The 12,220-nt window shown below is 38.9% G+C and overlaps 2 protein-coding genes across 4 annotated transcripts in view; one reads left to right on the top strand and one right to left on the bottom strand.

Moving 5' to 3' along the window:
- Positions 1-2,601: 2,601 nt before the first annotated feature.
- Positions 2,602-6,945, top strand: LOC145764621 (poly [ADP-ribose] polymerase 2-like). Its single transcript, XM_082576259.1, has one exon. It carries the CDS (start codon positions 2,647-2,649, stop codon positions 4,354-4,356), a length of 1,710 nt encoding a protein of 569 aa, XP_082432385.1. The 5' UTR covers positions 2,602-2,646; the 3' UTR covers positions 4,357-6,945.
- A 440-nt stretch (positions 6,946-7,385) lies between these two features.
- Positions 7,386-12,220, bottom strand: part of LOC145765314 (formin-binding protein 1-like) — a 34,358-nt gene continuing 29,523 nt past the window's right edge. For all 3 annotated transcript variants that reach the window (XM_082577115.1, XM_082577116.1, XM_082577117.1), the window contains one exon: positions 7,386-11,778. In XM_082577115.1, the coding sequence (XP_082433241.1) occupies positions 11,630-11,778 (149 nt within the window). In that variant the 3' untranslated portion in view covers positions 7,386-11,629. The remainder of the gene's footprint in view (positions 11,779-12,220) is intronic.

The following is a 12,220-nucleotide window of genomic DNA, read 5'->3' as shown; positions in this document are numbered from 1 at the left end:
TCTTTCAAAACCTACAGCATATAAGCTTGCTTTAACAGTCACTAGCTTAATGTGACACTCCACTGCTTGGTTGTGGCAAGGATAATCCAGCCGCAGAGGTTCGTCGATGACATTGTCAAGCTGTTGATCTGCTAGCGATCTCATGATAGGTGGCTCAGACTTATGAACTGTGCCAAGCTTCACAAGTTGGTGGTATAATTTTGCTTTAGTATTAAGCTGTGGCACAAGAAATCTGCATATTGCAGGTGGCACGGCTGGTGAAATTTCCTTTCTCAGCTTTCGATTTTCATCTTCTGCTTTTTGTGAGGAGCCAACATGATTCTTGCTTTGCTTTTCCTGTGCTTGTGCACCTAAGGAATAGATTTGTTGGCCTGCTGCTCTTCTAACTTGGCAGTCTTCATCACCTAGCATTCCAACAATGACATTTTCAGAGTGAGCGAATAATGCATTGCATTCCAAAACCTTCTTGGAAATCTTTTACTTCTTGGTTTGGGAAGATTTCTTTGCAACATGTTGAAGAAGTTAGGGTCAGTTATACTTTTAGCCTCCCTTTTAGATTGTTATTACTGCATGGTTAATAATGTTGCTTAGAAAACAAATTGGTATCAAAATTATATTTGGTGTATTTTAGCTACTTATGCACGACATGGCCTGGATTTCTGCATATAGCAAAATATGTATGTGCAATAAACGCAACGTCAAATCTTCCACTTTTGACAAAAGTAACAATTTGCTGTCATCATATCTCACATACCTGACGTGATAGGATAAATCTGAGGGCAGATTCGGATTCAGCACCCCAAAATTACTCTAAATCAGTTTTCAAAGTTTATAGAGCAAAAATCGTGTAGACCAGTGTTATGTTAAAACAAGGTATTTATGGAGTATGGGGGTCGAAATTCCTGTATTTTTAACTGCAATGTGGAGCACCTAAACATTAATATTTTTTGCTGAAACTTCATATTATTGTTGTTTCAGTGAAACCTCACCATTGAAAAAAAATAATACAAAAAATATGAACATTGGGGCACACGACGCACCCTACCTAGTAGGCTAAGTCAAATTTTTGTAAAAATTTAATTGGGTCCTTTTTTAGATTTACTAGGTCTTTCTCCATCTGTTGATCCAGTTAAAGTGTAAGAAACGCTTTCTGTTGTGCAGTATTTGCTCTGGAAAACCTAGCAAGTCGATTTTTTAGTTTTTTTTTTAATGTTTTTCTGGTTATTCTAGGACACCAAACTTTGGTGGTTCGAAACCTTGTACTCGTTTGATGAAAATCATAAAAATATATAATCAAAAACCGTGAACTCGTTCAAATGAAAAAAAAAGACGAGAAACTCTGTACTCTCTGATCTCTTAAGTTTTATGAGCGCGAAGCTGTGAAACTTAGTGAAAAACTGTGAACTACGATCACGAAGTCAATGAGTTTTTTATCTCATACATAGGAAGTCTAGTATAAGACATAGGTAGTCTCGTACAAGTCAGCAGTTGTGAATTGAGGAAATGACAACTGAGCTAGCAACATTTCAGTAAGTGACTGTTAAGTAAATGATACTGAAAAAGTAACAACTGAGCAATGAGTGGCAACTTCACGGCATGTCACACGTCAGCACTCAGCATATTCAGCAAGTTCGATGCTAGATGAAAATCACATTTGATGACTTGGACAATAGCTGAAAGGTAAATGCTGAGTGGTCTGACAACCACAAATAGATTACCATGGACATACAATACGTGCATCTTGGTGACTCTGCACATGAGAAACTCTATGTTAGCCTATACCATTATTGTATGTGATGCAAAAGTACCAAATTGCATTTTTTAATTTTGTGTTATTTTTTCTTCTTGAAGACTTTTAAAAACAAACTACAACAACTTACAAGCCATGTGAGTTATAAGTCATGAAGATGAAAGTAATATATAAATATGTCGGTATTAGCAAAGCTTTCCAAATTGAATTTGATTGCAAAATGCTTGTAGAATGACCACAATTTCTGTACCAATATAATACGACAAATTGATTCTGATATTTCGCATTCTTATAAAAGGCACTGTATATTTTTATGCAACTACGGTGCGTTAAAGATTGGCAAAGGTTAAACTTTGGTTAGTTATCTTTGGCACAAAAAATTCATACTTAAAAATCTGAGTACCGGTAGCCCGACTTTAATGTTGCATCTGACAAATGGAGATAAGGATTTTGTGAGGTATTTTAGTTCTGCCATTAATGTATGAAGTTTAATTGGTTGGGCAGGTGGGATGTTCATAATGCTTTTGTTTTGTTTAATTTTTTACAATCTTGTTTGTATTATTCTTTGCTGAGTGTTTACAAAATATATTGAATAGAATATTAACTTTTAAATTAAAGCTGGAATGTAAGGAAAAATTATACCCTTTCTAATTAATTTATTTACACCATACTGACTCTTTTAAATCAGTCCCTTGATGTATAATAATTTAGGTAGAGAGGTTACTTTTTTTTAACCAGGTGGTATCCACAAAGATAGATTTTATTTAGCTTTATATTTGAAAGGGGCTTTATTGTCAACTGAAAGAAGTTTATATTTGTTGTGCTGTCTATTTTATTTATAGTGACTTAGTGGCAAATCCAAACGGTTTATATATAAAGTTGTTGTTCCTGGTATAATGAGTGCTCGGCCATCCAGAAAATGCAAGCAAAGCAAAGCTGCAAGTGAAAAAATGCTTTTGACTTCAAGTGAAAATGTATACAGTTCTGATGTTGGTGCAAAGCCAAAAAAGAAACCTGTTTCTAAGAGAGGAAAGCGTAAGACAGCTGAAAGTAATGACAATGAAGTACAAGCTCCAAAGGTAGCCTTGTGTGATAATGTTAAAGAGGATACTATGCAAGCAGTTACAAAAATATTGAAATTCACAGGTGCAGTTCCAGTTGATGAAGATTGCCATGAATGTAACAAAAATTATCATGTTTATATTTGTGGAAACACAGTATACAATGCTATGCTAAACCAAACTAATGTTGGGCAAAATAACAACAAATACTACTTGTTACAACTTCTCAAGCATAATTCAAAACCGGATTATTTTATTTGGTTTCGCTGGGGGAGAGTTGGTAAAATAGCTGGAACTAAGCTGGAAAACTTACCTCTTGCAGTGGCCAAACAAATGTTTGAGAAAAAATTTCGAGAGAAAACAAAAAATGCATGGGAACAAAGAGAATCATTTGAAAAATATCCAGGAAAATATGATTTATTGCAAATGGATTATGGGAAGAGTGACGGCAAAGTCAAAAAAACAACTGCGTCTTCACAAGCAGCTAAATCAAAACTTTCTGAGAAAGTTCAAGCTTTGATGAGTTTGCTTTTCAACATCAATGAGTTTGAAGAGAGTGTAAAAGAGATGCAATATGACATTAAAAAAGCACCTTTGGGAAAACTGACTGACCAGCAAATCAAAGCAGGGTATACATCACTGAAAAAAATTGAAGCCTGCTTGAAAAAAGGCGACTTTGGACGTGCCATGACAGAAGCTTGCAGTGAATTTTATACCAGAATTCCTCATGACTTTGGAATGAAAAGACCACCTTTGATAAGATCCCCCCAAGAAATGAAATCTAAGCTTCAGTTAATGGAAGCACTAGGTGACATAAAAGTGGCAATTGCAATTATTAATGATTCAGAGAAAGGAGATTCACTTGATAATCCTCATGACATTCATTATAAATCTTTGAATTGCGATATTGCTCCTTTAACAGAAAGCCGTAGAGAATTTAGAATTATCCAGCAGTATGTCCAGAACACTCATGCTTCGACTCACAACAGCTATGAGCTAAAAGTTGAAGATATATTTCAACTGACAAAGCATGGGTGTGAGAAAAAATTTATGAAATCTTTGGGAAACAGAATGTTATTGTGGCATGGTTCGCGTTTGACTAATTGGTGTGGAATTTTGCAACAAGGCCTGAAAATCGCTCCTCCAGAAGCACCAGTGACTGGCTACATGTTTGGAAAGGGCATCTATTTTGCAAGCATGGTCTCGAAAAGTGCGAATTACTGCTTTGCAACGAACCGTCAACCAAGCGGATTTTTGCTTTTGTGTGAAGTGGCTTTGGGCTCAATCAATGAAAAGTACGAAGCTGATTATGATGCAGACAAGCTACCCCCAGGAAGGCACAGCACAAAAGGTGTTGGAAAAACTGCTCCTGATCCCTCTGGTGCTGTGACATTGGACGACGGAACTATAATCCCACTAGGTCGGCCCATGACAACTTCAAAAAGTTCTGCGTTGCTTTATGATGAATACGTTGTGTACAAAACAAGCCAAGTGAGACCAAGATATTTGGTCAAAGTCAACTTTTCTTTCAAACAAAGTTGGTAGATGTTCTTTTCTGTTTGAAAGCATGTCGCACCAAGTAGGGGTGTTCAATTTCGATTATTTGAATATTCGAAAATCGAAATTCAATTTATTTTCGATTTTCGAATTTCAATTTCGAATATCACAACTATTCACCAAACTGAAAAATGTGATTTTATTGAAAGAAACGACATGAAAATTCGCTAGAAAACGCGAAAAAAAGCCATAAAAATTTGCGAAAAAAGAACACAAAATAACGTCTACAGCTCCAGGCCCATGTTGGTGTTTATGAACACAAGCTGATCGACATGGTCACCCGTCAGTCGGGATCTCAGTTTCGTGACGGTCAGGCCAGCTTTTGAAAACGATCGCTCCGCTCGAGCCGAGGTCACTGGGATCCCAAACACTTCAAGTTCATTTTCACAGTGAGCGATTCACTGCCGCGACATTTCGCTGCAGAGTGCAGAGGTTTCGACCCGAAAGCGAAATCGAGTATGTTTGCAAGCGCATAAAGCTAAACGCACGCTCCGTCCACGTAGCAAATTATGTTGTTTTTGGGTGCATTCAACATCTGATGACATTGAATCGACACAAAATGGTAGATTTTTGCTATGTCCCAGGCAGCAAATCAGTCATTTTTAGATTGATTCAAAGTCTGCAGACATGAAATCAATGTAAAAATGACAGATTTTGTTGTCTGGTGTTGGATTGTAGCATCGCAACTCGTTCTAGTGATTATTTATCGCAAAGCTGTTGCGGTTTGCATTCAAAAAGTGTTTTCCTGCTGCCGATCGCTAGTTCATCTATTGTTTTATGTATCAATGCAGCATAAAAAGTTGCCCCCACACAGAAATATGCGTGGGGGCCTGGCCCCCACGCAGGCCCGCAGCCATCTGGGGGCCAGGGGGCTCGCCCCTCCCCCCCTAGAAAAAATGTCGCCTCCCCTTGGCAAAATCTCAACATTCTCGAGCAACAGCTACAATTAGGCCTAATGATTTTGCCCATTTAAATTTTTTCGGGCCCCCCTAAAAAAAAGTTGCATCCCCGGCCCCCCTTGCTCTGCGGTCTGGCTACGGCCCTGCCTCCACGGCTTAGGCGCCTATGGATTCGGTAAAAAATGGATAAAACTGCGACAAAGCTCACCCTACACTTTCTGCTATTGCACAACCTAGCTATCTTCATTCTTGAGAAATTTGTAAAATTTGGCATTAAAAATGCCAACCTGGCATCCCTGGCCGTTGGACCCGCGAGAGCGTGTGATAGTCACGTGATCGACGATGCGCATGCGTCGAAGTCTTTTTTCGCTTGCCAAATGCGACAAGACAGATTTCGCGCCACTCGCGTTACTTTCAACCGCGTTCAGCCGAAAGGGCTGCTATAATTTCGAATATGTCCGATACGAAAAACGAATTTCGAATATCACCTTAATCGAATCGAAATTGAACACCCCTAGCACCAAGCTGTTTGAATGACGTCATATTTTTGCCTTTCACTTCCCAAATTACACCAAACACGATATTTTCCTTCTATGGCACCCATAGGATGGCTTTCTGACAGCCCCTAGATAGTTATACCTTTTGACAGCCTCTTCTGTATCAACCGCATTTGGATTCTCAGGCAGTCTTCGTTTGGATTATACTGTAGTTAGGCTACTTTTTGACACTTGCTTATCGAAATACGAACAATGCTGCTTTATATCAATGCTCAGTTTATATCGACTGTAGAATGCTTTTGCACATATTTTCTGTACTGCAGCGAGAGATATTTTCAACTTCTGTTAGGATCATTTTGTGAATCTATTAGTGAATGTACAGGAATGGTGAATGTATAGCAGAGGTTCCCAATCTTCTTGGGCTTGTGGCACCCTACAGAAGGAAAAAAAATTGTGGCACTCCGTGGCAGACCAGCGAACTTTCCTGTGTAACAGCTTTATATTTTTCTCATTACGGATGTCTGTCAAGTTCTTCCTCTTCATAGTTCAAAATAAAAATCTGGTGGTAAAAATAGATCTCTTACCTATGCATGACTTTCTGTACATAACGTTAAAAAATTCTCATTTTTATACCAAATATTCCAGGGGCTGCGGGTAATCAATGAGGTTGTTTCGGAAAAATTAAAGACAGATAAAAATAAATACCGGTAGGAGAAATAGCTCAGTGGCACGCCGCCCCGGTTGGGAACCGCTGATGTACTGCATAGCATCAAGTGTTCAGACTATTGCAGCGCTTGTGTCGCAGTGACGAAACGATTTCGTGTTCAAACCAAAATTTTGCAAGCACGTTACTGCAGTGAAAATATAGTTTTGATCGCTTTGCAAATCTGGTTCGTCCACATTGTATCGCATGATTTGATTGTTATCGTTTACACAACATATCTGGAACATTTGTTTCTAGAATGCCTAATTTCAGTTTGTTAACATTTAGTGTCTCAAGTTTTGTGTCTGATTTAGCCTACTTTTTCACGAATGCTAATCATTGCTGCACAGTGTTTGGATTCTGCTTGATATTATTGCCTCTCTTGGGTTGCGTCCACATTAAAAATGACAGCACGCATTGGTTTACTCTATGGTGTTTATCAGCAAGAGACACCATTTTGGTCTAAGTTACTCACTTTGTCGTCACACTGTTTAGACACCAGGCCGCATTAAACTGATCTTTTTTGTGCTGTAGCCTATTCCCGTTGTCCCCCCCGATAGCTCAGTTGGTTAAACCGTGACTTCGTGAACGAACGAAGATTTAAATCAAGCAGGCCTGATTTAAATCTTAGAATGCGTTGCTCAAGCGCAAACCCTAAGGACTGCTTTCCATTCAGCGGCACCTAATGGATGGAATGGTTTCCCCGCAATAACACTTCAACAATCGGAAAACTTCACTTTGTCAATGTCGGTAACCGGTCCTGCGTCAAAATCCTCTACAAGTATGCGAAACTGCAACGAATAAACCGATCATGGCTTTGTCAGTCCGAGGATGAACATTCCAAAACAGCCAATAGCTCAGTAGGTAGCTTTTGACTACTGGAGTTGCACACTTCATTAACCGGTTTCAGGACAACTCTCCGTTCAGCGGCACTTTATGGGTGAAATAATACACAAGATAACACTTCATGCAGATACTTCACATGCACTGTCAATTTCCATAACCGGATCTGTGTTAGTGGTTCAAAGCCTCCACAAAAAGGCTTATGCGAAGTGCCAGAGTTTATCTTTGGACTGAAAAAGCTTAACTAAATTTTCTCTGCTAAAAGAACACTTCACCTCATAATACGTGTATAACATACCATTAGTTATGACAACATGTTATGAAGCATGACATTACGAAATGGGTTGAATATTATTTACACAACAGCATTAGCTACTGTGTGCATGGCAAAACTGTTTTTAATGAACAACCGGCAAATTCAATTAAAAGCAAATATGTTTTTTTACTTCGCCTTTTTTGACAAGCAGCATATTATCAAGTGCACCAAAATTAGTTGTCATCCATAGAAAACACTTTTACTGTTTATACGAAGAAAGCAAGAACCATAAGCAAAGAACTGCCATTTAAAAAATCCCGACGATTGCACTTCACATCGTGTAAGAAAAATCATTTTTCTTTGTGGTTGCGCGAGGACATTTGCGGCATAAAACAGTTACCCAAACAATCCTTCGGATCATCACGCAACAGTTTTCAAGAAAAGCGATTTTATAAAATTTTGCTCAACTGTAATATCATATCGGGTCGACAAAGTTGAACATTCTGACTAGGATGTAAAAATGTCAACCCTGTTAGTTACTTTTAAAGCAGTTGAGAAAATTCGACGTCAGGAATACATGCAAGCACAAAGCGACCACACGAAGCAGTGCAACCAATACTGGCGAAAGACAAATCTACATGTCCTACTTTCACTTCGTATCAACCGGGAAAAACTTACAGACAGTAAGCTACAAGTCTGGCAGCAGTAGGACCAAAATAATAAACCTTTTTTTTTTTAAAGTACCGTGCCGTGGTTAAAAGCAGTAATCCGCTTCTGAAATCAAAATGGCTCCATATGAAAGATGCAAACATCACACTAGGCTAGTTCAATTATTGCGGCAAATTACAAAATATCAAGGTTTTTAAAATGTGCCTAAGCCCAGGGGCGGCTCGCTAGTGTATGTGCTGCGGTGCTGCAGCATTCCCACAAAAGTTTCTCAAATATCTTAGCGTTTCTTCTGTCCAAAATGTATTTTATGTTCTCTATTTGCAAAATTGCTTACTGTTAAGTTATAAGTGTAAATAATATTTGGAAACCCTGAGTGTACAAAAAAATATTTTGCACAAGGTTAAAGAAACACTCGATTGTGACGTCTGAGAGCCGCAAGCTTTCTTGAATTGCTAATACAAACGAATAACAAAACTTTGTGCTGTGTTCAGACAGTAGAATACAATTAAACAGGATGCTATTCCAAGCCAAGTGTAATGCGAATGTTACGTTGTCAAATTTAAATGTTACGAAATAAACCAATTAGTAGTTTACAATTTTTCGCTGATTTATATTATGGTAGTCTTAGTAACAGAAGCAAATAGGGAGGCACAAAGAAAACTAACACTTTATAGGATAAGTCTGCTTCCATCCTTGGGGAAAACTGCTTGAATTTAGTATGTCATGGAATAAGCAACGTATCTACAATTCTACTTCTACAAATGTAAAGTGACAAAGGCCACAAAAGAATTTTTTGTCGACTACATAATGAAGAAAAACAAGCGTTTTCTCTTTTACAATTTAGAACGTGTTATTCACATTTGTATGTTGATCGCCCCTTTGAAAATATTACACATTTACGAAACTCTTAAATAAGCCAACTTTTGTCTCAAACTTTATCACAATTTAAAGCTGAAAATACGCTCAGAATGCACGAAATTAAATGTAATTTTATAAAAATTTCTAGGGGAAGCCCTCCGGACTCCCGCTGTTGTATTCGCTTTTGGCGAACACGCGCCCGGGCTTTGCTTGTCCGCAGCACCCCCATTTCTAAAACTAATCAGCCGCCACTGCCTAAGTCCCTGTTTTCATACCACATCGTTTAGTAAAGGCTCTCCTGTAACTGGTAAGCGCTGATAAACAAATAAATTAAAGCTATGCATCGTTTAGTGTTGCTTAAATCTTTTCTCGTTAAGAAAAAAATGTATTGCAATTTTTCATTGAAGCGTATTGAAACGAAATTGACTTGGCACATTTCTGAGATTGATAATATAAACCTTATTTATTTATGTAAGGATGCAGAAACAATATCAAGAAACTGTGCTTTGTGGACTCGGAGAAATCTTTTGACAGAGTTTCAAGGAAAATTAATGGCATGGGCAACTAAAAAACGAGGTACCGGTGAGAGCGGTGAAGTCGGTGTATGACGATGAACAAAATTGAAAATTGGACTAAATAGCGCTGACAGGGGGGTCAAAGGGGTACTTTTGGACCCGGGCCCAGAATGATTTTAAGGACCTGTAACTTTTCCAAGGGGACCGTAAACTTGAAGAAGACACCGCGTAGTCTTTGAATATAGTGCGTTTTTCTTAGAAGTGTCTTGATTTTGGACCCGAAGATCTCATTGGTACCTGGCCCAAATTATCGTATCAACGGCCCTGGTTGGATCAGTCTATTCATCATTCAGACGAGTATTGTGTGAAAGTACACTAAAGATCTGTAATGTCATTTCCAGTATTTGCTGTTGTTGTTGGATTGAAGATGTATGCGAGAGCTTGCTGAGCCAGCTTTTGTATGCAGCAGATGATGCGGTCTTGACCAGCGATGAAATGAAGAAATAGAAAAGAAAGTTTGGAAAATAGAAGGAAGCATTTTTATGAAGTTAAATGAAAAAAATTAAAAGTGATTGTGAGTGGAACACAAGGCATTTGTTTGTTAAAAGCGAAGTTGACCGGTGTGCAATATGTGGTAAGAGTGATGAGAACTTTAATGCAATGAGTGCAGAAAGTGGGTACACGCAAGATGTGTCAATACGAGGAGAGCTAAAACAGGATTGGCAAAATGTTTTGTTTGTGGGAAATGTGATAAAGGGATGCAGTTGAGGATCGCGATGAAGGTTTCTGTCATGGCATTGAAACATTGGCAAACTTTTGTTACTTGTGTGATCAGATAAATGGAGTTAGTGGATGCGAAACAGCTGTGACAAAAAGGGCAAGATTGGGTAGGGAAGAAATGTGAAAATGCCACATGGAAGAAAATTCGTTAAAAGTAAAGGAAAAGGTCTATCAGAGATTACGGCCTGCAATATTATACGGTAGCGAGGCGTGGATACTAAGAGAGAGTGAACTGGTATTTCTGAGCCAGTTTGAAAAGACAATGGTGAGAGCAATGTCTGGGGAAAAAACTAGGAGAAAGAAAAGACGGAAGAATTGCTGGAAATGTTAGAGATGAGGGACACTGTAGACCAAACTGTTGCACAAGGCCAATTTGTTGCACAATGACTGAAAAAGGAAGATACGATGGACTGAGCAAGATGGAAAAAAGTGGTGGAGACAATCGCAGCAGCAATCGACCTCCACCGGTGGGGATATAATCGAATTTGGATGATTAAAGATGCAAACGATAGAGAGAAATGGAGGAGTGACTGCAGATAACTGGTCGACTCTGATGTTTCGGAGAGAAATGGAGGAGTCACTGCAGACAACTGGTCGAACCTGATGTTTCGGGATGAAGACCGGTTTCTTTGAAGCAAAATGGAGAGAGGTAATGATGTTAGAACTTCGGTATTCCAATTCATAGAAGCCAAATACTGAGTCGATGAAAAATGGTTTATTCGTAAGCTGCAACCATTGAAAAACCTGTTTGTCTCAAAACCCTTTTTTAAGCAAGGTACGGTACTCCTAAACCCTTCTTATGTTTAGCGGAAAAAAATTTTTACGATAAAACTTTCAATTGCAAGCATAGCTGCTGTATGCTCAGGGAAGCAAACTGGTTAAAGTGATAAACTGTCGCTAGAACACTAAAAACATTTGATGTTAATTAATTCGATGACCACGGTGAAAGTTTCAAGACAGAAAAGCCGTCATCTTTACATTGATTCAACGTCCGCAGACGCTGAATCAATGTAAAACTGGCGGATTTTGCTGTCTGGGTTGTAATCTCGTAACCATAAGCAACCGATAGCCATGCAGAATATAAAGCAGAACTGAAGAAGCTTCTTGTCCACTCATCCAGCCAGAGCTTCATTTTTTCATCGTTATGACGTTTTGACAACGTTAAGGTTACGATAAAATGGCAATTCTGCTAGATGGAAACCCAACCGCTATGTCCGATCCAACCTGGCTGTCTATCCAGGTCACGTGAAGAAATTGACCTCAATATATGACGTAGGAACGTATCCGTCGATATCGTCCTGCATGGCTCGGGTCCACCCGTCGCCATTGTCAGCCTCGATCACTGAAAACTTGTCGCCCGCCTTCATAGACAATGCTCCGTCCGATGTTGCTGCAAAACCAACAACTGTAGGTGAATCTCCTCTATTTTTACAGCGGTTATGCGAACATACGTGTGATGTCTCATGCGAGGAAGCGCACGTGATCGTGACAGTTTTGCTTTGCTGCGCTTGGCGCAAGAAAGAAAAGTAAGTTTATAATGAAACATAAAGTTAGAACGTTTTTTATAAACTCACAGAACGGTTGAGACAGCGGTGCCACATTAGTCAGCATTGCAGAAGTAATTTTTGTAAACATTCTGTTGTGACGTTACTACGCGCATACCGCTGCTGTATGTCGTAGAAGTATTCTACAGTCCGACTGCAAAAATACTGATGTACTGTCCCAAGCTCTTGCATTGTTTGAACGCTTCAAAAGGTGACAAAATAAAGCGTCGGTTTACACGCTTGGTAGCCGAAATAACATTCCTTGGCAACAAAGTTGATACTATTTAC

Source organism: Aplidium turbinatum, chromosome 2 (assembly GCF_918807975.1).
Source record: "Aplidium turbinatum chromosome 2, kaAplTurb1.1, whole genome shotgun sequence".
In the NCBI taxonomy this organism is placed as follows: Eukaryota; Metazoa; Chordata; class Ascidiacea; order Aplousobranchia; family Polyclinidae; genus Aplidium; species Aplidium turbinatum.
Note: the sequence above shows the minus strand (reverse complement) of the source record. Positions and strands in the feature narration are given on the sequence as shown.

Coding starts and splice junctions, on each gene's coding strand:
- LOC145764621 (XM_082576259.1), top strand. CDS start 2,647: ATGAGTGCTCGGCCATCCAGAAAATGCAAGCAAAGCAAAGCTGCAAGT.